Source organism: Pelophylax lessonae (assembly GCF_965119305.1).
Source record: "Pelophylax lessonae genome assembly, chromosome: 4".
NCBI classification, from domain to species: domain Eukaryota; kingdom Metazoa; phylum Chordata; class Amphibia; order Anura; family Ranidae; genus Pelophylax; species Pelophylax lessonae.
This window is the reverse complement of record NC_138771.1, coordinates 82,328,583-82,354,728: the sequence shown is the minus strand read 5'-3', so window position 1 is coordinate 82,354,728 and position 26,146 is coordinate 82,328,583. Positions and strand designations below refer to the sequence as shown.

The 26,146-nt window shown below is 44.2% G+C and overlaps 1 protein-coding gene across 2 annotated transcripts in view; it reads right to left on the bottom strand.

Moving 5' to 3' along the window:
• FBN1 (fibrillin 1) overlaps positions 1-25,920 on the bottom strand; it is a 398,720-nt gene extending 372,800 nt beyond the window's left edge. For both annotated transcript variants that reach the window (XM_082254921.1, XM_082254922.1), the window contains exon 1: positions 25,681-25,920. In XM_082254921.1, coding sequence (XP_082111047.1) covers positions 25,681-25,856 — 176 coding nt within the window. In that variant the 5' untranslated portion in view covers positions 25,857-25,920. The remainder of the gene's footprint in view (positions 1-25,680) is intronic.
• Between the last annotated feature and the right edge of the window lie 226 nt (positions 25,921-26,146).

The following is a 26,146-nucleotide window of genomic DNA, read 5'->3' as shown; positions in this document are numbered from 1 at the left end:
TTCAAACTGACCATACAAAGCAGGAGAACACAGCGTGGTCAGTTCTCTAGCTATGCTAGGAAATCAGCCTGCTCTCCTCCAATGACAAGACTTGTTCTGACACACCCACCCCCCTGCACAGCCATTCACTGGGAAGATCAGTGTTCTGATATTTCTCCTCCCCCAGTTCTTACGCAGCTGAGAACAGAGGGAATGTGATAACTTATAAAAAAAAAGGGGAAAAAAGTGTTTATAATTTTTTTTATATTTATACACAAATGTTTAGCTTTTCATTTCTATTGAAAACTGAATGGGTTGTTTTAACAAGGTGTTCGTTTACATATACTTTAAATTGTTTCTGAGTAATAAATGTTGACATACTGTAAATTCTGCACATTTCTTGATTTTTATTTTGCATTTAATACTGCCAGTAAATTGGTTAACAGCCTGTTCAGACTGAAACTGTTTTATGTACTGGAACCAGGCCTGGGTCAATATAAACATTATTTCCAGATATTTCCAAGATCTCATCACTAGACCCATAGCCTGGTGAAAGTATTGGTAACCTTATGCCTTCAAAAACAAAAGTGAATGAATATGTGAATTCTGAATGGTGATATTCTATTGACATATAAAGGAGTACTACACACAGGCTTGTTGTCACATATTTACGCTATATTGTCAAAAGTATTAGGACGCCTGCCTTTACACGCATATGAAATTTAATGGCATCCCAGTCTCAGTCCGTATGGTTCAATACTAAGTTGGCCCATCAGACATCAGTGTCTGACCTCACAAATGCGCATCTGGAAGAATGGTCAAATATTACTATAGACACACTCCTAAACCTTGTGGACAGCCTTCCCAGAAGAGTTGAAGCTGGTATAACTGCAAAGGGTGGCCATACTTTTGACAATATAGTGTATGTGCAAGAGAAGTTGTAACCATTAAGATTTTAGTTATATTTTCTGACTTGCACATAATAAAAATATTCATTATTGACTGCTTGCCACAATAGTCGCAAAGGCTGCCAGCTGTCCTTTTTTGGAGGTAAAGCTGTCTTTTTTTACCAAAGAAAAAACTTACTGCAACTGCCTAAAAGTTGGGTTCACCTTTAAAAAAACAATAAAAGCACCTGTTTTTACAAAAGTCTGCAAAGCATTGCATCTGTGATTAGTGGATCGTGGTGCAATGTCAGGCTCCTGCACACTCTTTATCCAGCTCACCAAGTGCATACATACAGGGGTAACCCATGCTCCAGGGGGCCCGTGAGGCCCCCTGTACACCTGGATAGGAGGGGTGTCATATAGAGAAACCGATCCCCTCCATTTTCCCCCTGCAGCTGCTGAAATTCTGCAAGAGGAAAATGGAGGGGATTGGTTCCTCTACATTCTGCCCCCCCTATCCACCTCCTGCTATGATCAGTCTCCTGTGCTCCCCCCCCTGCCCCCCTCTTCCCCCGCAGTGCTGCTGGGTTCCCCTTCCCTCCTCCCGCCGGCTGCTGCACGGGATCTGTCAGGATGGAGAGTGGGAAGGGCCTGGAAAATGTGTCTTTTTTTTATTAAAAAGAGTCAGTGATCGTTACAGATTACTGACTCTGTTCGTTCATAACTGAGGCATGGTAAACTATATTAACTATGCTTCAGTTTGTGAATGAACGGGAAGCTCTGTATAGAGCTATTCCTGTTTGTTCATTCAGTGAAGTTAAAGCGGAGTTCCAGCCATTTACTCACCTGTCCAACAGTCCAGCGATGCGGCCGCCCGAAGCCTCGATCCTCTCCCTCGGCGCCGGCATCACTGCTGTGGGCACCCGGCTGTTACAGTTTGCGGCTTCACAGCCGGGTACCCACTGCGCATGCGCGAGTCGCGCTGCGCGTTGTGATTGGCCGGCAATCTTCTGGGACCTCTGACGTGTCCCAGAAGATTGCAGGGAGGGAGGGGGAGAGGAGAACTTCCGCTCAGGGCGCCGCGGCGCTCCGAGCGGAAGTGGGAGCGGGTACCTGTCAAAACTAGGTACCCGCTCCCCCCCCCCCAAAAAATGACATGCCAAATGTGGCATGTCGGGGGGTCAGGACTCCCTAAAGCGGAAGTTCCACTTTTGGGTGGAACTCCGCTTTAAGGCTGCAGAGAAGGAGATTGAGGGCTGTGTCCTCAATCTCCTTTCTCTGTCCCAATGGTGAAACATCAGAGGTCTGTTCAGTGTATTTTGAATACCCATGGTCCTGAGGGGGCAGCAAGACCCAAGTGGTGCATGCAAAGACCATATAAGAACACTTATCCTTTGTTACATACCACCCGAGTGCAGGAGAATTTTTGTTTGTTGTAATGATGTCCAAAACAGGGCTTTGGACTGCATCAATCTTGATGACATCAGGACTTGAGTAGAGTCTAGCAGTGCTATAATAGAGGTAGGGATAAAAGTGCCCAATCCTTTACCTAATGACAGTTTCATACATCTGATTTGCTGGGTAAGGGGGTCTCATTTCCTCCCATCACTTCCTTTTATTCAGAATCAATCAACTCAAGGTCCGCCTGTTTTTTAAATCAAATGGAAGAAGGAGTTGGACCCAATCCCGTCTTTTACAACTTGGGATAAAATCTTTGAAACCACAACTGGGTTTTCACAGAATGTAAATATAAAGGAAGGGACATAACATTAGTAGTATTATACCCTGGTTAGGCTAAATACAAGTTTTCCATCTTGCTCCTGAGACTGTTATAGAAATTGTCCAGACTAAATAAGGTGGGATTGTGTGAAGGCCTCTTCTTTTTAGTGAGAAGTAGAGAGCTTATTGTTAGCTTTCTTTGGCTGACAGCTTCAGTGAACACCATGGATGACAGTACTTATTGTCCAACCAGCATGGCTATACCAAGCTGTCCGAAATATACATCAAGATTCCTGACATTCGGCTCGTGTGTACCTGGCTTTATGCCCAGTACACACGATCCGAAAATCGGGCGACGTTCCATCCGTTATTTTTCGTATTCTAGCAGCTCTCAATAATATTCGCTTAAAGGGAGAGGTTACTCATGATACAAATTTTCTCGGACGATAATTCTTAGCTTCCGGTATGCGTAACCACGCTGTAGCGTGTGAGGGGAAAATGATGTCTACTGCTCATGCGCTGTCTACTGCTCACCATTTTTTTCGGACGAACAACATACTGATAATACGATTATCGTACGATGTGTTATAATACGATCAAAATTTTTATGCTTGCACGACCGGATAATATCGGGTGAACTGTCGTGATCGCCTCTCGTAAGCTGTGTACTAACGATCCGATTATCGTCCGATCCTTTCACAAGCGTTAATTTTCGTCCGATTTTCGGATCGTGTGTACGGGCCATTAGGCATACAAGCCTGTACACTACTATAAGATATTTGTTTGTCTGGAAATGTAAACAATTTTACAGAGACAGAAGAATAAAATTGTAATCCTGATCTTGCTGCCATTGTTATAATGGTACTGTTGCCTATGTGTACACTTGGACAGACTAAATGAACTTGGAGCTGATAAGTTCCGAGATACGCAAAGAATCCAATTGGCTCATCCTCTTAACATATTTGTATCAATGTTTCAATACCTTCTTTTTTTATAAATAAGCCTCCAATGAAAAGCATACTTATACTTTGTAATATTTTCCAAAAAAAAAAATAACCTCTGTGTTCAAACATTTAAGTGAGTGAAGATTAACCTTGGTACAAGATCACTGTTATAAGGTTATTTTACCTTAAAGCATTCTCTGCATTAAAAGTGATTGTAAACCCAAATCCCCAAAACAACACTATTTTGCACAATTTAAAGTGGTTGTAAAAGGTGAAGGTTTTTTACCAAAAAATTTAGTGGTAGGCAGGCAATATTATTCCATTGTGTATCTTCCAGACAAACAAAGAAAGGACCCTCAGGTCACTGCGATAAAATGACTTAAATTGATGGATTACATAAGTGAGAGTATACTCATCTGTCCAGTAAGTCCATGGAAAACATCAAAGCCATCAGTTTTCATACAGTTGAATGTAAGTCCCAAGTGTTCATAGTCAATAATTCCATCACCAAAGGGGGTTTCAAGAAGGGTGGATAGTGCATATGCCTGACCGGTTTCGCTGGGCACAGGCCGGCTGCATTAGAGGCAAAGTGGCGTTTTTTAAGTTTTTCGCATATTCATGTGACATTAGGGTGTTATCTTTGAGTGCCTATCCTTAGCTTTTTCACTAAAGCATGGGGCGTGGCATTGCACTAAAGCTTAGGGGCGTGGCATTGCAGCACATTTTAGAACTGCCAAAGCAGTTGAGTTTGGGAGGGTAATGGGTAATATAAAGGGGAATGGGGAGTGGGTCCATGTAAAGGATTTTTAAGTCCTCAGTTTTTTATGTCCCTCTCAGTCTGTGACACGCTGTCACATATTGTGCAGCTATTTTTACCATTGGCTCCTCTTCTCCCATTAGGATTTGGAGTTTCCTCTTCTCTTCTATAGAATTGAAGTGCGGGATGAAAGCGGAGAGTTTCTGGAAGTGAGCGTCCCTCACTGATGAGTACTTAGGGCACTGTAGCAGGAAGTGGTCCTCGTCCTCCAGGACCCCCTGGTCACACTGCTGGCACAATCTTCTCTCCCTGGGCTTGTAGGTTTGTCTGTGCCGTCCTAATTCCATTTCCAGGCTGTGGGCGCTCAGTCTGTACAGGCTCAGAGTCTGTCTGTCTTTGGGCTCTTGTAGCACCTCCAGTTATGGGGCCAGTTTGTGGTCTCTCTGCAGTGACTGGTCTCTCTCTCTGTCTCTTTCTTTCTCTCTGTCTCATTCTGTCTCCTTGTGCCCCCCAGAAGTACTCCACAAACCTCAAAGTAGAAGCCCCATCACATCCTCCAACCTGCAGCACACATTCTCCCTCTCCTGGTCAGATTACGAAGACACACAGAGTATCTGGGGCACGCCCCTTTCTCACAGCTGAACAGGAAGAATGGAGCAGATCTCCTCCCATAATCTGTTAATAACACGGAAGAGTCGTGCCATCACCAATTTTGTTCCAGGTGTCGGCTTTACTCTGCTCAGAACAACAGGAAGGATTGCTACTGACAGGAAGCGCAGACAGTGATCTTTATTCATCCTACAGATTACACTGTTTTTCATTTGTCAGGGTTACAACCACTTTAAGCATGACTTTTTGAAATGGGAACGAGGAACACCTATTGGCAAACGTATGTAGGCTTAGGGCACATCGCGTGCCACGCCCCCTTAAAGGAAACGTATACAAAAAAAGATTTGTCAAACCCACAAGTGCTTTTTTTTTTACCACTACTATTCCATTATACTGGCTTTTGAAATTTACAAATGCAGCAATTTAGAAATTGAATGAAAGGTTTAGCACTGGGGAACAATTTTCAAAAGATAAAAAGTGAATTTTCTATACAACTATATGACAGAGTCTCTGTCAGGTCTCTCCCTCCTCATTGACTCCTGCTGCTGTCAATCACAGCCAGTGAGGAGGGCGCATGAGGGGGCGCTGAGCCGCACTCTGTGTGTAAATGGACAAGCAGAGCAGGGCTCGGAAGTGAGCACGCATGAGTGCCCCCATAGCAAACTACTTGCTATGGGGGCCCTCAGAGGGGGGTAGGGGCCAAAACTGCTGGCAGGGGAGCCTAGAAGAGGAGGATCGGGGCTGCTCTGTGCAAAACCACTGCACAGAGCAGGTAAGTTTGCCATGCTTAGTATTTTATTTAAAAAAAGAAATCAAGCATTAACAATCACTTTGAAATGACATTAAACAATATCCGTATTCTTTAAATTAAAACCAAACACATGCACTTCTAATGGCACTCTAATCTATTTTTCATTAAATACATTCTTACTGTGTTTTTATACCACCTTGTAATGTCCTCTGTGAGCCCCCCTTATATATATTATATATATTTGGAATGAACAGTGCATGTTAGTTGCGGTCACATGGACTGCTCTATGTACACTACAACTTCCCTATTTCATAATTCATCTCAGGAGTTAGCAAAAGAGGGTAGCTATGTTATGTGGCAGGATGAGGCTTTGCCACTGTGTGATAAGGCAGTCTGGGCCAGGTTTTGGAGAAAACACATGTGTGTGCTGTTTTTTTAGCAGCATCAGCATGGGAGGTCAGTGCCCCACCACTCCGAAGCGGTCAGCGATTGTAATGGAGACAAGAGTTGCACTTCTGCACCGTGCTGTCCAGGACAGGACAGGCAAAGAATCTGAAAGACAGAGTCCCATCTGGGGGTCAGAGGTGCCCCAAACAAGAGGCCCAAATCCTAGAGATAGAAGCTGAGAGATAGGGTATCACCCAGGTGTCAGGGGTGCCCCAAGCCAGAGGCCCGAGTCAGAGAAAGAAGCCAAAAGACAGTGTCTCACCCAGGGGTCAGAGGTGCCCTAAATCAGAGGCTAAAGTCTGAGAGAAAGAAGCTGAGAGACATGGTCTCACCCAGGGGTCAGAGATGCCCCAAATCAGAGGTCTGAGTCTGAGAGACTGAAGCCAAGAGACAAGGTGTTACTTGGGGGTCAGAGGTGCCCCAAACCAAAGGCCTGAATCTGAGAGAAAGAAGCCAAAAGACAGGGTCGCACCCGGGGGTCAGAGGTGCCCCAAGCCCGAGGCCAAAGTCTAAGAGAAAAAAGCAGAGAGACAGGGTCTCACCTGGGGGTAAGAGGTGCCCCAAACCAGAGGCCAAGTCTGAGAGAAAGAAACTGAGAGACAGGGTCTTACCCAGGGGTCAGAGGTGCCCCAAGCCAGAGGCCAAAGTCTGAGAGAATGAAGCCGAGTGGCAGGGTCTCACTCGGGGGTCAGAGGTGCCCCAAGCCAGAGGCCAAAGTCTGAGAGAAAAAAGCTGAGAGACAGGATCTCACCTGGGGGGTCAGAGGTGCCCCAGACCAGAGGCCTGTGTCTGAGAGAAAGAAGCCAAGAGGCAGGGTCTCACCCAGGGGTCAGAGGTGCCCCAAATTTGAGGCCAAAGTCTGAGAGGAAAAAGCTGAGAGACAGGGTCTCACCTGGGGGTCAGAGGTGCCCCAAACCAGAGGCCTGAGTCTGAGAGAAAGAAGCCATGAGGCAGGGTCTCACCTGGGGGTCAGATGTGCCCCAAACCAGAGGCTTGAGTCTGAGAGAAAGAAGCAAAGAGACCAGGTCTCATCCGGGGGTCAGATATGCCCAAACCAGAGGCCCTGAGAGAAAGAAACTGAGAGACAGGGTCTTAGCCGGGGGTTAGAGGTGCCCCAAACCAGAGGCCCGAGTCTGAGAAAAAGAAGCCGAGAGACAGGGTCTCACCCAGGGGTCAGAGGTGCTCCAAACCAGAGGCCCGAGCCTGAAGGAAAGAAGCTGAGAGACAGGGTCTCATTCGGGGGGGGCAGAGGTGCCCCAAACCAGAGGCCTGAGTCGGAAAGACAGTCTGTGAGAGAAAGAACAGCTGGGAAATGTAAAGGAAAGAGACAGAGCTGGAAGAGGTACACCGTTTGTGTATTAGTAATGGGGATGGGTGCTAGACGGTCTAGAAGACTGGGGGCATGAGGCCTGAGCTACAGGGCTGATAAAGAGAGCAAGGAAGCTTGAATACTGTTTTTTGGGTATAGATGGTGAGAACCCCCTGCATGGCAAGTGATGTATTTGTGAACTTTTTGCTCTCTTTTAAATAAAAGTAGGCAGAAAAGCCCTGAAATGTATTTCTGCCGTGGAATAAACCCACTGTATAAATGCATCTATGGGGGGGTAACAAAATTCCCAACTTGTCACAGTTCCTACATACAGTGGGGCCATGGAGAATGAATGTAGCCATCCTCTATAAGGAAGTAGGATCACAGCAGCAGAAAAAAAATACAGATTTAGAGGAGGCTAAGTGCAATAAAACAGACTTTTGAGTTTAGTGTCACTTTAATGCTAAAGCATAATCACATACGTCATTTCAGCATCATGCAAATGTGTTCGGAAATATGTTCTCTCTCTAAAATAAATCATGAGACGTTTATTATCTGTTAGCAAAAAAATGCACATTGCTGACATATTTTGGCCAAGACTGTCCATATCCTGACATTTAGTAGAGAATGGTAGAACAGCTATGTACTGCAGTAGGTAATAGGAAGGACCACTGCATTTACTAAAAACTGACAACCTAGAGCCACTGGAGGTATGCTGAACCAGTATCTCATGTAAAGAATCCTTTTAAAGGAAAACTCTCCCTGTAAACGTTTTGGCTAAATTCATATTCTGAGCAACAACAGCAAAATAATGAACTTTATAACATATTCGTCACTCATATTGTTCTCTTATACTTTAATAGAGCTTCAGGTTTCCATTGTGCCCAGTTAAAGTGTGCGTGAATTTTTTAAAAAAAAAATTTGTATGCAGAATGGAATGGTTAAGACTTCTTTATTTCTTTTTGATTATCTGGGGTTGATTTACTTAAGGCAAGTAGGCTGCTCACTTTGCAAGGGAACTTTCCCCAGGGCTTAGTGAATCAGATGAAGCTCTGCTGACTTCCATCATCCAATTGTGTGCAAGCAAAAATGCTGTTTTATTTATTATTGTGGCTTTTGATTGGGTATTCTTTTCAAATTGAAATCTTACCACATTCATCAAATTGTCTGTGTCCCTTTGGGTAGATTTACCATCACATACCTGTTCTAGAGATACAGCAGGAATTAGGGAGGGATCTTGGCATTGGGTGTTATAGAAATGATGTAATACTGTGTCCAAGGATGCTGTTAGAAATCATAGGGCCCCATACAGCCTTCCTGATGGCCCCCCCAACTCTGCCTACACCCCACCTGTCCTCTTGGGTGCAGCTAAACAGTGGAACTGACTTTATCCCCCTAAGCCCCGAAAATGGAAAAAAAGACCCCCCTCTGTTAATCTGATGGGGCCCAGGGAAAAGTAATTTAAGCCCTGATAAGTAGGTAGGAGCTAGCGCATGGTCTGGTAAAATCCATTTATTCATTTAGGCAGAAATGAACAAAAATGTTGCCCCTCTGTTTAGCTGATGAGGCCTGGACCCAGTACATAAGGACCAGTTGTACTGCCTTATCAGCAGCCCTGACTGTGTCTACAGAACCATAGCCAGCTGTTGGATTTTAGAGAATGACCATTATGGTATTAGGCAAAATGACATTTCCAAAGAGCACATTGGATACTTCGGAAGCCTGCAGAGACTTACAAGTTAAAGCGCAGTACTTTTTCTCTCCTGGTTTCTCCCTACTCCATCTTACAAAATTTGAAAGCATTTTTGGAAAAGTTAAGTATCTTTTTTGTGGTACAGCGGAGAATTTCAAGCTTCCTAGTCTGGATGGAAATTACGTATGGACCACCCTCCTTCATCCATTTCCCACATCCCAGGAGGCAGTGTTTTATTGAAGGGTGCGTGTGCACTGAAAGATTCCACACAGAAATGACCGTTTTCAGACAGGTATTTGGAAATGGGCACAGACTCACAGCATGCCTAGCTACCTGTGGGGATTCTTGTGTATGCGCACATGCTAGAGATCTTTACAAGGTCTCAGATACCAAAAACTAGCGGCGTGTGTGGGCATGGGCAAGAGTCCCTCATGCATGCGCAAACAAGCTGTTGATCTCTAAGAGGTTCTAAATAGCTGGAAGAGACCTTCAGCACATTTGTGCACGTGTGGGAAATTTCAAGATTGTAGCACGAAAAAGGAGTTGCGGGAGGAGAATATCATCAAGGTGAAGTTCCTATTTGAGTAATTAATATTATTTACAAAGATTATTATCTTCAGAATTACTTTGCTCAAAAATGGAAGTATGAATCAAAGCAGAACTGAAGAAAATGAATATCTCAAAAAAAAAAAAAAAAAAAAAAACTAAAATACCAAAAACAGCTTTTGCTACAATAATTACCCTAAGTTCAGAGATTTCCGACCCCTGCAATACTTTTTTCTCAAACTAGATGTCCTCATTATAATGGCTAGGGTCATTGAACCCATTGCCTCTGAGCCTAGGTCTGCCAGTGGAAGGAAAAGCAACACAATGATGAGCTCTCTCCTCCTATCACCATGCTTCAAGTCATCATATGAACTGATTGGCTTCCTTGTACTGCTTCTTCCTCTCACACTCCCACCCTGCTGTACAAGGATTGCAAGAGTCTGATACTGGGTCACAATCAGGCACTGCTTGAAAAAAAAAAAAAAATTACAGATCTATTAAGAAATACAAAGCTGCTATCTATCTATCTATCTATCTATCTATCTATCTATCTATCTATCTATCTATCTATCTATCTATCTATCTATCTATCTATCTATCTATCTATCTATCTATCTATCTATCTATCTATCTATCTATCTATTTCTAAGGGGTAAAGGGTATACAAGCCTAACCTGGACACAGCTGGTCAAAATTTTGGCCGGTTCAGCAGGTACCATCCATCTATGTCCATTCCCATTTGAGAGGAGCTGACTTAGTGATCAACTCCTCTTAAATGGGACTGTAGGTATATTTGTGTTTGAATAGTGCATGCAGCCAATGGGATGCTGCGCTGATCAGTGTATTCTGGCAGCAAAGAATACAACCCAACAGGAAGGATTTATTTATCCACCTCGAATGTGTAGATGAAGGAATCCATGGGGGGGGGGGGGGGTTGATCAGCTGGCTGGTTGATCAAAAAAAACAATCATCTATGGCCAGGTTTAGTTGCCAGCAATTAGCTGCCTTCTAAAATGTGCCCCGACTTAATGCAATAATATAAAACACAGTTGCAATTATCACACAAGCAGCCAAGCATGTAGACAGAACAACAGCATACAGAGCAGCTGCATGAAAGTGTAAGTAAACCCATCAATTTAAAGTGGAGTTCCAGGCTAGAATCAAGCTGTAAACCAATTGCGCACAACAACCCCCCACTCCCTCATTTTTGGATATCCTTTTATTTTTATTTGAGGGTATTGTACCTTTTTTGGCATTTTTCCAGCAGCCACGGCGAGGTACGTCGTCTCCAGATTTGCATCAGCCCTTCCTCCTTCCCCCTGCTGCCTTCTGGGACCTGTGTGTGTCCCAGAAGACAAAGGATCCATTCAGATAGTGCAGCGCCACTCGCACATCTGCAGTAGGAAACAGGCTGTGAAGCCTGTAGACTTTACTGCTGGTTTCCCTAAGTTGCAATGCTGGTGCCTGCACCCGAACCGATGGACGAATCAGCTTCGGGGGCCGACGTCACAGAATCCCTGGACAGGTACATTATTTGTAGCTGCTGACTTTTACTTTTTTTTTTTTAGAGGCTGGAACTCTGCTTTAGGCCCCTTTTACACTTGTGCGACCTAAAAGTCAAGCGATTTTGCCACAATTTTGACTGGACTTGAAGCAATGCCTGTGCAATCTTGGGGGCTATGGACCTCAAAATGCATCAGTCGGACCAAAGTAGTGCAGGGACTACTTTGAAGTTCCAAGTCGCAAGACAAGTCACACAAGTGTGAAAGGGGCCTAAACAGTTTAAAAAAAACAGTTGCATTCCCAGCATATATTGTGCTCTCAACCAAACTGTAAAACCATTCAATGGCTGGTGTCATAACTGATCACACGTGCAGCACCATGGCAGTTAAAGATTAACCAGAGGCCAAGATGGCAGCTTCCTTGGCTGAAACCGATAGGGGGGTTTATTCCCACTTTAATAAAATACTCTACTGTCTGTAATACCCTTTTCATTTTCTTGCTTTCTACCTTTGCCATCACAAGCCACTAATCTTTCTAATTCCAGCAAGTAAAATCAGAAAATAAGATTGTTAAATTCGCTCATTATTTTTATTCTATAGGAATTATATAGTGCAAAAAGGTTTTGCAGCACTTTACAATATAAAGGGATACAGTATAGCTTCAATACAGTTCAATACAGGGAGGTTAGGGGGCCCTACTCATGGGAGCTTAAAATCTAAAGGTTTAGAGTGTCTTAGTTCCATCTTTCTGACCATTTTTCACGTTACACCCGTATTTAGGGTGTTTTATGAAACATGATCATAGTCTGTAGCCCCCCGCTCCCAAACTGCCCCCTTTCCCCCCTGCTGAATCAGGGGTTTCAGACTTCTGCTATTTTATTTAAATTAGAGCAGCTTTGCGTGCCTCTATGCTTTCACAGAGATCTGTGAAAGGAGAGACTGAAAGTCCCATCTGCCACCATGGCAGACGGAATCGTAGGTCTCAATGGAGCACAAATGTGGTGATGTCATTGCACTTGTAGTCCATTGATACTTCCTCCACCCCCATAACTGAAGGTCCATAGCTTGGTACAGACCATGGGCTTAAGAAGAAGTCTGCAGGCTCCAATGAAAAAATTTATAAATATACCTTTTTTTATCAATATGGGTGTATATACTGTATATATATATATATATATATATATATATTTTTTTTTTTTTTTTTTTTTTTTTTTTTTTATTTATTTTGCAATAGTTGGAATGCCTTTAAATGCAAGAAAATTTTAGAGTCTCCCCTCTTAGTAGAAAAGTGGACAGTCTTTTCAAAAGATGACTCTGATGGTTTTTCCGAAACCTGCTCCTGGGTGGATGAAGCACTGTAATACTGGAACACCAAACTTTGTCTCATGCACACAGGACATTTTTTTTTCCATGTGCACCTTGCTGCAAAGGCCAGTTATAGGTTTGGGGTGGTTGCTTTTTTTTTTTTTTTTAACTATTGGTTGAATTGGGTGCAGGGACGCACTGAATGCCTTCACTGTCCTTGTGCTATTGCTGGGCGTCATGTGCATCCCTGTGCCTTTTAGGAGCCATGGGCTCTCTCCAGGCACACCTGCCCTTAAAGTGCTTGTAGAGGCAAAAGGTTTTTTATCTTAATCCTATCTGTGCATTGAGATGAAAAGCCTTCTGTGTACAGCAGCCCCCCTCAGCCTCCCTAATACTTACAGTACCTGAGGTCCATCTAGATTCAGCGATGTTGCACCAGAGACTCGGCTGTCCAGGACTCCCCTCCTCATTGGCTGAGACAGCAGTGTGGTGCCATTGGCTCCCACTGCTGTCAACCAAAGTCAGTGAGCCAATGAGGAGAGAAAGGGGAAAGGTCGGGCTGTGGCTCTGTGTCTGAATGGACACAAGGAGCTGCGGCTTGGCTTGGGTGCCCCATAGAAAGCTGCTTGGTGTGGGGGCACATAACAGGAGAGAGGGGCCAGAAGTGCAGGCGAGGGACCTGAGAAGGAGGAGGATTGGGGCTGCTCTGTGCAAAATCAACTGCAGAGAGCAGGTAAGTATAAATGTTTGTTATTTTTAACGGAAAAAAACATGAAACTTTAGTATCACTTTAATCTATCCATTGATATATGTGCTCCTTCTATGGAGGCTCTGTAAATATTAGAGTTAAGACCGCAGTATATGTAGAGGTCCCTTGACGTGGGCACTGCATGTTCAGTGCTCAGCAAAAAATGAGTACACCCCAACAGATTTGTCAGAAAACCTTTACTTTTCTTTCAGAATCAACATTTTCTATGGGATACTATACTACAAAATACTCCCACAAATGTGGGCCATTGATTGCAACCAAGATTAGTTAATTTGCACACAAAAAAAAGCATTTTTTCCTAACAAATTTATTCAAGACCATGTTGCAAAAATGAATACACCCCAATGAAAGTCTTAGGAGTAGAGATGGGCTCAGGCGTGTTCAGGATCCTAGTCGCAACCCACCAGCCCGATCCTGCTAGGAAGCCGACACTGCACACCACTAATCACAGGCAGTGAGACATTTCCCGGTCTGTGCAGCTGCGGACTGGGAAATGTCTCAATGCCTGTGATTAGCGGTGTGCAGTGTCGGCTTCCTGGTGGGATCGGGGAGGTGGGTTGGGACTAGGATCCTGAACATTCCTAAAGCCATCTCTACTTAGGAGCAAAGCTAAATTTTAGACAACAAAATCCCAATTAACAAGAATTCAACTACAGGTGAGTCTAATTATTCATTAAACAGGAGTCCAGCAGACAGTTGATTATAAAAGGGTGTTACTTAAAAAGAAAACCCCTTCCCAATTCATGCTGTCAGCAATGGCACCACATTAAAGAGAAAGAGAAAGAAATAGATTTCTTTACACAAGAAAGGTGAAGGCTACAAGAAGATTAGCAAAGCTTTACTTATCAGTCAGACTACTGTAGCAAAAGTAAAACAAAAATTTAACAAAGATGGAACTGCAACCATCTTACAGAGATGTCCACGGAAGTTAACACTTCGACAGGAGCATCTTCTGATTAGAAGAGCTGAAGAAAATTGCAATGCTTGTTCACTGCAGTTAGCAAAAGTAGAAAGCCAAACTTGGGTAATTATTCCCATGGCCAATATGGGGTACACTGCAAAGGAATGGCATGCATGGGTGTCGTCCATGAAGGAAGCCTCTCCTAAAGACCATGCACAAAAAGCCCACATAGAATTTGCCAGGGCCCATGCTGAAAAATAAGACGACTACTGGGACTCTGTACTCTGGAGTGATAAAACCATTATTAATGTTTTTGGAACTGATGGTTTCAAAACCGTATAGGGCGCTGCAAAGGTGAGGAGTACAAAGAAAAATACATGGTGGTGGCAGTGTCCTTCTGTGGGGCTGCAAGAGTGTTGTTGGTGTCGGGGAGCTGCATTTCATTGATGGTATCAGGAATTCACAGATGTACTGCTCTTTTTTGAAAGAGAAGATGCTACCATCATTCCATGCCCTTGGTCGTCATGCACTTTTCCAACATGACAATGATCCAAAACACACATCTAAGGCCACTGTTGCATTTCTGAAGAACAGGGTGAAAGTGATTCAGTGGCCAAGTATTTATCCTGATCTGAACCAAATTTAAAACCTATGTGCCCCCATCAACTGCCCACCAAACATGCAGCCACTCTGGATTGTATACATGTTGTGACCGCAAAGCTTTTTATTACAGCAAAAATATCCACAGTTACATTCAAGTGAATAGAGCTGTGCCACAACTGTGAGCCAAATGCTTGGCCTGTGGTTGTGGCACGGTATTTGCACACAAAATCCCTATTCTGCTGTAAACAAAAAAAACGGCCATTCAGGAGGTGGTAGTGACACCTCGGGAATGCCTGCCAGTGGTTGCTCTACTGCCTTCTGAAATGTGATTAACCATAGATCAGTTTTCAGAGGGGCGACAAGGGCTGCTGCCCATGTGAATGAGCTCTTGAGAATTATTGAATACATATTTACAGTGGTGGGATTCAGCCGGTTCGCACCGGTTCCATAGAACCGGTTACTAACTTTTTGCAAGTTCGCAGAACCACCTTGTGAGTTTCACCATCTGTATAAAAATCATCCTCCTGATCCACTGGGCTGACCGCTCTGCTGTTCCCTCCTCTGTCGGCGCTGTCTCTCTGCAGGGAGGCGGCTGGAACCCACACACTGCACTGGTTGCTAGGCTAGAGCCGCTTAGCGTCTAGCAACCAGTGACGTCACCCCTCCTCCAGGCCAAAATTCACTATTGTCACAGGCGGGACGTGGGAGGACTCGAGGAGGCGCGGGAACTGAAGAGAAGAAGCCGCTACAGGTAAGTCAAGTGCACTGGTCTGGGGGGCTTGGCAAGTTGGCACTCTGTTCACTCTGCATTGAAGGGGGCACGATGATCTCTGCATTGAAGGGGGCACGCAGCATGCTGGTCTCTGAATTGAAAGGGGGCACGAATGATGATCTCTGCATTGAAGGGGGCACGAATGATGATCTCTGCATTGAAGGGGACACGACGCACGCTGGTCTCTGCATTGAAAGGGGGCACGAGCACGATGATCTCTGCATTGAAAGGGGGCACGCTGGTCTCTGTGCATTGAAAGGGGGCACGCTGGTCTGTGTGCATTGAAAGGGGGCACGCTGGTCATTCTGCATTGAAAGGGGGCACGCTGGTCATTCTGCATTGAAAGGGGGCATGCTGGTCTCTGTGCATTGAAAGGGGGCACGCTGGTCACTGTGCATTGAAAGGGGGCACGCTGGTCACTGTGCATTGAAAGGGGCCACGCTGGTCACTGTGCATTGAAAGGGGGCACGCTGGTCACTGTGCATTGAAAAGGGGCACGCTGGTCCCTGTGCATTGAAAGGGGGCACTCTGGTCCCTGTGCATTGAAAGGGGGCACGCTGGTCCCTGTGCATTGAAAGGGGGCACGCTGGTCCCTGTGCATTGAAAGGGGGCACGCTGGTCTCTCTGCATTGAAAGGGGGCACGCTGGTCACTGTGCATTGAAAGGGGGCACGCTGGTCACTGTGCATTGAAATGGGGCACGCTGGTCTCTCTGTATTGAAAGGGGACACGCTGGTCACTGTGCATTGAAAGGGGGGCACGCTGGTCACTGTGCATTGAAAGGGGGCACGCTGGTCACTGTGCATTGAAAGGGGGCACGCTGGTCTCTCTGCATTGAAAGGGGGCACGCTGGTCACTGTGCATTGAAAGGGGGGCACGCTGGTCTCTGCATTGAAAGGGGGGCACGCTGGTCACTGTGCATTGAAAGGGGGCACGCTGTGGTCACTCTGCATTGAAGGGGGCACACTATACCTTGATTACTGAAGGCCCCTTTCACACTTTTGTGACCTCAAAGTCACGCAATTTTTTACAGCGTTTTTTTAAACCATGCTTGAAAGTCGGAACTGGTTACTAACATTTTTGAATCCCACCACTGCATATTTACCTATCTAGACCTTTAGACTAAAGTCTTTTAAATTGATTTCCCTGATGTAGTCACTCACTGGAAATACTGAGATGTGCTACCTAGAGACACGCTCTTTTCTTGAATTGCTCTTTAGTAAAGAACAGAAAATGATTCCTGATATAACATAGAAAGTATCATTGTACATGAAATATAAAAGGCCCCTTTCACATGGGTGATGTCCTATTTGCTCAGCAGGGGATCTATGAAATAAATTGAGAATCCCTTCTAAACTGGAACAGAACGGGACAAATATCACTTTTATATTAGGTCATACACGGAAAAGGATGCAGATCTTTATTATTTTTTTCCCCAGACCTGGACAGACTCGGAGGTAAACAGATGTAAAAGGACGCAAGACTGTTTGCATCCGCCTGTCCATGGACTTACATGGAGCTTCGATCAGGTCCGCCTGAAAAACTGGAGGACCTGATTGGATCGCCCCCATGAAAGGGGCCAAAAGCATTAGCAAACTGGTATGATAAATTGTTCAATATTTACTAGCTAAAACTAATGGAAGTGACTTCATAGAAAATAGTGTTTTATCGGACAGATCTCAATATCTTTACAAGAAGAACCACAGCCCTGCAGAATAAAACCTGCCCTGAGCGTCCCACAAGACCATAGCAATGAGAAAGAACACAGTCCACCCATGATGTCAGGGTCTTCTCCTCCCTCCTCTGGAGGCCACATAATTCAACACATAAATCCCAGTGTTATTATAAGATAGGAACCACCCCAGTGATTAAAGACAGCAAATCTTAACATTTGCATCTGTTTAAAGGCTCTTAAGTAGCTCTCATCTAAAAAAATGACAATGATCTTGTCTGGAGCTGGCACGCTAAGTATTGGCAATCTTACAAAACTTTGCCAAGTGGCATTATTTTATGAGCACAGCTAAATCACACAATGATCTTTCCCGATCACTGGGACCAGACAAATCGCAGGAACCCGGGTAGCCAATGATCTTTAAAGCAGAACTTCACCCAAAATGGGAAGTCCCGCTCTATGTCCATGCCCATCACCCCCCTCCTCTGTACATTATTTAGTTTTTTTTTTTGGGGGGGGGGGGGGTCAGGTACCTGTTGTTTTTGGGATAAAGCACTATGTATGGTGTTTTCTCCTATGTTTATTTGGCTAAGTGGACGAGAGGCCAAGGAGGAGATGGTATCATCTGTGTTATCCATATACCTGGAACAATCAGTGTGGGTCCCCTGTAAATAGGACAAAAGCGCAGGGTATGGTCATTTATCCCAGGTTAGGGCACATCTGGTGAAGGGCTATTCACATTGCATGAAGTACGTTGTTGCACAGTGTGGTGGAAAATAAGAAGAGGATCAATAAGGACCTCATATTATTGTGGACTTTGTAGCACTGATTTTGTTTTCATTTTGTCTTTCTCGAGAAGAGCCTCTAAATATGGTGATATTAATGAATTCTCACATTTGATACTGGATGTAACCATTGTTAAAGTGTCTTGAAAAAGTATTCATACCCCTTGGAATTTTCCAAATTTTGTCATGTTACAACCAAAAACGTATTTTATGTGATAGATCAACACAAAGTGGCACATAATTGTGAAGTGGAAAATGATAAACGGTTTTCAAAATTGTGGCGTTCATTTGTATTCAGCCCCCCTGAGTCAATACTTTGTAGAACCACCATGGTGGGGATGGTGTGTTCGGGGTGATGTGCAGTGTTACATGGAGTTTTGCTTTAAGGCCAAATAGTTGAATTTTGGTCTCATCTGACCAGAGCACCTTCTTCCACATGTTTGCTGTGTCCCCCACATGGCTTCTCACAAAATGCAAATGGGACTTCTTACAGCTTTCTTTCAACAAAGGCTTTCTTCCTGCCACTCTTCTATAAATGCCAGATTTGTGGAGTGCATGACTAATTAGTTACATAGTTACATAATAAGTGAGGCATGGCATGGAGGCGATCAGCCTGTGGCACTACTGAGGTGTTATGGAAGCCCAGGTTACTTTGGTAGCAGCCTTCAGCCCATCTGCATTGTTGGGTCTGGTGTCTCTCATCTTCCTTATCACAATATCCCACAGATTCTCTATGGGGTTTAGGTCAGACGAGTTTGCTGGCCAATCAAGCACAGTGATACCATAATCATTAAACCAGGTATTGGTAGTTTTGGCAATGTGGGCAGGTGCCAAGTCCTGCTGAAAAATGAAATAAGCATCTCCATAAAGCTGGTCAGCAGAGGGAAGCATTAAGTGTTCTAGAATTTCCCAGTAGAGGACTGCGCTGCCTTTGGACTTAATAAAACAGAGTGGACTGACACCAGATGACATGGCTCCCCAAATAATCAATGACTGTTGGTTTTCTCTAGCTGTAATCCATAATCATCAAAATTAAAGAGAGAAACGCTTGAAATATATCACTTTGTGTGTAATGCATCTATATAAAATATATGAGTTTCACTTTTTGAATTGAATTACTGAAATAAATTACCTTTTTAATGATATTCTAATTTTATGAGATGCACCTGTATATGTAGGTTTCATTTTAAAGTGATAGTGTAACTATCAATTACAGGTATTGGGTGCAGATACGGGTTGATTCACATTGTATATTATGTAAATATTAGAGTGTGGAGCGTGGCACTAATTGGTTCACCATAATTATAGACACATATAGATGAGAGTGTGTTAGACTCCATTCACACTACCACGACTTGTCAGGCGACTGGTCAGCCTGACAAGTCCCGGTCCATTGTGCGCTACGGGAACCGTTCTAATAGGAGTGACTCAAGTCGCTCCGACTTAGAAAAAGGTTCCTGTACTACTTCGGGGCGACATCGGAGCGACTTGCATAGACATTCATTATATGAAGTCCGTGCAAGTCGCGCCGAAGTCGCGGTGCACGCGACTTCACAGGTCGCCCCCGAAGTCATGCCGCATTAGGGTGAACCGGCACTTAGGGGAGTACAATCCACTTACTATTCATTTTTCCTGACATACTGTAGCAGCTCACAAGTATTTCATTATCGTTTTAGAACTGTATAACAGGGGATTTCCCTCATCTTGGAGAGATTTCCTCTGACCTCCTGCATTGTCTAGGATAGGCAGTAAAGAGAAATCTTTCCAGTAAAACACAGATGGCATACGGGTTTGAACAATTTCTTACTCTATCCAAAAGAACAACAGAACTAAGTTTTAAGGTGACCATGCACTATACATTCTGATTGTACAATTCAGTTCAGATCTGCCATCAACTACATAGTGTAAAGTCCTGTACACACGGGCCGAATGCCAGGCGACAATGGCTGAGAGCGCTGACCTGAGTGTTCTGGCGGGGGGGCCGTCCTTCGTCAGAACACAATAGCTCAGCAGGCACGAACGCTGTACTAATGTCGCTGTACTAATGTCGGATCATTGGTACAGCGGCTCCGACCAGAGCTGACAGTTTTTTTTTTTGTTCAACCAAAAAAACTCCTAGTGTGTGCCAGGCCTAAAAGTCTGCTTGATTTGATACAAATTGAAAGGATTGTTAAGGTGTGTCCTCTTATTACAAAGTTTGGAAAAATCTAAAGGAGATTGTACAGTGTACTGCCAGCTTTAGACACCCCTGAAATAAATCCTGTCTACCTGCCTAAAATGATGTACAGCAAGGTCTCTGAGCTTTGAAGTATGAGGACCACAACATATATTTTACAAATATTCATCAGAGTTTCCCATTAAATCTGGACGCGCCCATCAGAGTCTTCTCTAACATCCAGGGGTGTCTATCAGAGTTCCCTCTTACATCCATGTTCCCCCAGCAAAGTCCTCCCTTGTATCCATGTGCCCCTAGCAGAGTCAACCCTTACATCCATGTGCCCCCAGCAGATACCCGCCTTATATCCATGTGCCCCTAGCAGAGTGCCCCCTTATATCCAATCACCCCTAGCAGAGTCCTCCCTTATATCCAATTTCCCCTAGCAGAGTCTCCCCTTTACATCCATGTGCACCCAGCAAAGTCCCTTCTTACATCCAAAAGTGCCTATCAGAGTCCCCCCTTATATCCAATTGCACCTAGCAGAGTCCCACCTTATATCCAATCACCCCTAGCAGAGCCCCCCTTATATCTAATTGCCCCTAGCAGAGTCTCCCCTTATATCCAATCACCCCTAGCAGAGTCTCCCCTTATATCCAATCGCCCCTAGCAGAGTCTCCCCTTTACATCCATGTGCACCCAGCAAAGTCCCTTCTTACATCCAAAAGTGCCTATCAGAGTCCCCCCTTACATCCAAGTGCCCCCCAGCAGAATCCCCCTTACATCCATGTGTAGAAGGGTCTTGGCCGGCTGGCTGGCTGGCTGGCTGGCAGTGTATTACATTACACAGACTAGCGCATCCACTGCCAGCCAGCTGGGGTATTTTCCTGAACAGTTACTGTGGGCCAGATGAAATCTTGTAGCAGGTGGTAATTTGAAGACCCCTGCCATACACAGAGTACTCAGCTGGGGTTTACGCAAATCCAAAGGCTACTTGTACAGTGAACTGTCACACCCTTCACACACTGTACATGTCAATGCATAAGCCCCATATCAGCACAAGGAGTGCAACTGCAAAAAAAAGAATAATAATATTAAGACCTACTTTGAAGAATTCCTTGTATTCATGTATGCATAGTTAAAATAGTTTTAGTTTTGGATAAAGTAGGGAAGGGTTAAACCCTGCCAGGTTATATTTTTGCTATCACTTCCTCTCCCACAATCTCTCTCTGAACTACCTAAACTAGCCAATTAATTTGAATCCAATCAGGTAGGCCCTGGCACTAAAAGGGCACTACCGCCTTGAACGAACAGACGCTGGTGAGAGGAAACAGTGCTGATGTGCCGATTCCAGTGCATCTCACTATTTACTTTTTTTCTTCTACAGTACTGGCCGCCGTGTGATGCGACTGAATACAAAATACCCATAGGCGTGCGCACAGGGTGTGTCGGGTGTGCCTGGGCACACCCTAATCACCTAGGGCACATTAGCATTATCGCTCTATTTGCCAGTGAGGAGATGGGAAAGATCTCCCTCGGACCTGCTCTGCCATAAGAGAAGTGCCACACACTTCTATTTCACTTTGCCAGCAGGGAGAGTAATGTATCGGGGCCATATACATGTAGGCAAACACATGCATGTGTATTTAAACTTTGGGTGCACACCCTAATGCAATAGGCTGCGCACACCTATGAAAATACCTGAACTTACATACATGTGCACAAATGCCTGCACAACACTTCAAAAACATGCATTTACACATGCAAGATAAAGCTTTTAAATCAGAGTTAAAATGCCAATCTGAGGTGTAAAAAGGGTGCTAAATGTGTATTAAATCAGGCCCCCACACTACGTAATTGATGATAGATCTGAAAGAGGTTTAACAGATTGTATAGTATATGGTCATTTGTACTTTCTTTCTAGGTGAAAATGATCACCACAACATAGAGAAAGTGAAATTCTCCCTAATAGGGACACAGATGGCAATAAAAACTTGATAGAGGGTCTAAATCCCCCCTCAAAAAAAAAAAAAAACTTAAAAATTAAGTAATAATAAGTTGTGCCTAGAGATACATTTTAAATTTATATCAAACCAGGCAGGTCCTTGCACTACGTAGGTGATGGCAGATCAGTGTATGGTCCCCTTTATGTTCTTTCTAGGTGATGATGGTCACCAGTACAGAGAGGTGAGTCTCCCCAATAGGGACACGGACAGCAATAAAAACTTGTCAGAGAGTTTATTCATCCTTCATTATATCCAAATGTTTTGGCAAGAGGTAGAGGTTGGCTCTTCCAACAAGGACATCAAAAACATACATGACAGAGGATTCATCCATCCACGTTCCATCCAAAACTGAAAAATAAAAATGTGCCTAGAGGTAGAGAGGCAAGTCTTACTAATGAAGACATAGGCACCAATAAAACCTTGACACAGCGACTTAAACTTGTGTCTAACAATAACTAAAAAATAATAATTTTGGCTAGAAGTAGAGGGACAGGTCTTCCCAACAAGGACATAGCTTGACACAGGGTCTAATCCTTCTCCAATCTAGCCAAAACATAAAAAGGTCTTCCCTAGAGATTAAGGGTGGCAAGTCTTCACATGGGGCCATAGGCATCAATAAAAACTTGAAAGAGGGACTAATCCTTCTCCACTCTATCAAAAACTAAAAGGCTTTTTGCCCAAAGAAACACTTAAAATTTGTATTAAATAAGGCAGGCGGCTCTTACCCTACATAATGGATGGTAGACCAAAAGGAGATTGTACAATCACGTGTATGATCACCACTTTCTAGATGATAACAGTAACTAATACTAATAGAGGGGTGTGTCTCCCCAATATGATTACAGACAGCAATACAAATTTGTCAGAGGGTTCAATCTTTTTCCATTCTGATCAAAAGTTTTGCCTAGAGGTAGTGGGGCAGGTCTTCCCAATGGGGACATTGGCCCAAAACCTTGACAGAGGGTCTAATTCTTCCCAATTCAATCAAAAACTAAAAAAAAAAAAGAGTAGACATGTGCATTGAATTTGTATTAAACAGGCAGGCCCTTGCACCATGTAGTTGATGGAAGATCTGAAGGAGATTGTACAGTATATATAGTGTATGGTCATCTTTATTCTCTTTCTAGGTGATGATGGTCAGAGGTACAAAGAGAGGGGTGAATCTCCCCAATTGGGACATAAGCACCAATAAAAATTTGACACAGGGTCTGATCCTTCACCACACTACCCATAACTGAAAAAAAATATTTTACCTAGGGAAAGAGGGGCAAGTCTTTTCAATGGGGACATGGGCACCAAATAAAGACTTGATGGAGGGTCCAAACCTTATCCACTCCATCATAAACTGAAAAAAATAATTTTGCCTAGAGACAGATGGGCAAGTCTTCCCAACAAGGACATAGGTACCAACAAAAACTTGATGGAGGGTCTTAGTGTCCATTCACACTACCGCGACTGGTCAGCCTGACAATTCGCGGCCCATTGTGTGCTACGGGAACGGTTCTAATAGGAGCGACTCAAGTCGCTCCGACTTAGAAAAAGGTTCCTGCACTACTTCGGGGCGACATCGGAGCGACTTGCATAGACATTCATTATATGAAGTTCGTGCAAGTCACGCCGAAGTCGCGGTGCACGCGACTTCACAGGTCGCCCCCGAAGTCGTGCTGCGTTAGTGGGAACCGCCACTAATCCTTCTCCCATCTAGTCAAAATGGAAAAACAAAAATATTATGACTAGAGGTAGAGGGGCAAGTCTTCCCAACCTGCACATAGGTACCAATAAGAACTTGATAAAGATATTAGACCTTTTACCCAGGGATACACTTTAAATTTGTTTTAAATCATGCAGGCCCTTGCACTATGTAGTTGATGGAAGATCTGAAGGAGATTGAAGAGGTTAGTGAATGATTTGTTTAATAGTGTATGATTGCCTTTATTTTATTTCTAGGTGACGATTGTCAGTGATACAAATAGAGGGGTGAATATCCCCAATGGGGTTATAGACACCAATAAAAGTTTGACAAAGGGTCTAATCCTTCTCCACTCTATACATAACTGAAAAACCTTTTTTTTCCTAGAGATAGAGGGGTGAGTCTCCCCAGTGGGGGACATAGGCACTGATAGAAATTTTGACACAGGGTCTAATCTTTCTCCACTCTATCCATAACTGAAAAAAAAAAAAAAAAATTGCTAGAGACAAAGGGCGGGTTTTTTCAATGGGGACATAGACACCAATAAAAACTTGATGGAGGGTCTAATTTTTTAAAATCCAAAAAAATAAAAATAAATAAAGAATATGAGAATTTTGCCTAGGAATAGAGGGGTGAAAAATTGATGGAGGGTCTAATCCTTCTGCCTTCTTGCCAAAACAAAGTTCTGACTAGAGCTAGAGGGGCGAGTCTCCCCAATTGGAACATAGGCACTAATAAAAACATGACAAAGAAACAAATGCCTTTGCCTAGAGATACACTTTTAATTTGTATCAAATCAGGCAGGCTCTTGCACTAGGCAAGGGGTGGTAGATCTGAAAGAGGTTCTATAGTGTGTGCCCACCTTTACTTTTTTTCTAGGTGATGGTGATCAATGGTAGAAACAGAGAGATGAATCTCCATAATGGGAACATAGGCACCAATAAAATGGAACAAATAGAGGGGTGAATCCCCATAATGGAAACATAGGCACCAATAAAACATTACAAATAGAGGGGTGAATCCCCATAATGGGAACATAGGCACCAATAAAATGGTACAAATAGAGGGGTGAATCTCCCCAATGGAAACCTGGGCACCAATAAAATGGTATAAATAGAGGGGTGAATCCCCCCAATGGAAACCTAGGCACCAATAAAATGGTACAAATAAAGGGGTGAATCCCCCCAATGGAAACCTAGGCACCAATAAAAAGGTACAAATAGAGGGGTGAATCCCCCCAATGGAAACCTGGGCACCAATAAAAAGGTACAAATAGAGGGGTGAATCTCCCCAATGGAAACCTGGGCACCAATAAAAAGGTACAAATAGAGGGGTGAATCCCCCCAATGGAAACCTAGGCACCAATAAAACGGTACAAATAAAGGGGTGAATCCCCCCAATGGAAACCTAGGCACCAATAAAACGGTACAAATAGAGGGGTGAATCCCCCCAATGGAAACCTAGGCACCAATAAAACGGTACAAATAGAGGGGTGAATCCCCCCAATGGAAACCTAGGCACCAATAAAACGGTACAAATAGAAGGGTGAATCCCCCCAATGGAAACCTAGGCACCAATAAAATGGTACAAATAGAGGGGTGAATCTCCCCAATGGAAACCTAGGCACCAATAAAATGGTACAAATAAAGGGGTGAATCCCCCCAATGGAAACATAGGCACCAATTAAAAAGGGTCTAATCTTTCTCCTCTCCATAAAAAAATGGGAAAAAAAGTTTTGCCAAGGGGTAGAGAGAGCATCCCAAAAAGGGGCCACAGGCAGGAATAAAGATGTGACAGAGGGTGTAGAGTTAGACTTTATCTTATGGATATAAGTGGTTAGAGGGTCATATAGAAGAGAAGTAGTAATGAGGAGTAATCACCCTTTCAGCACGTCATGCCCCGCTCCGGCTCCTCCACCTCTCCTCTTGGCTCGGTTGGCTCTGGCTTCCTTCACCGTGTCCGCTGCGGTGGCATCTTTGTCGGCACCTTGACTGGCACTGAAGGACAGGAACGCTGTAAATCCCACTGCCAACCCCAACACACTGGCAAGCCGCATCCTGCCTGATCACAGGAGCTTCTTCTCCCCTCTTCTCCTCTGGATCCCCCCTTCTTCTCCTCTGGATCCCCCTTCTTCTCCTCCTCTGGATCCCCCCTTCTTCTTCTCCTCTGGATCCCCCCTTCTCCTGGCTCTGCGGGCTCCCAATGGTCCTGTACAGGTCTTGTCAGCCTAGCCCCGGGCACTCAGCAGGAGAAGTTGGGGCACACTATCTGCCAGCGTCTATGTAGGGGAAAATGTCATTACGCAGGCAGAAGGTTGCTGTGCCCTACCCCCAGATCGCACTCTAT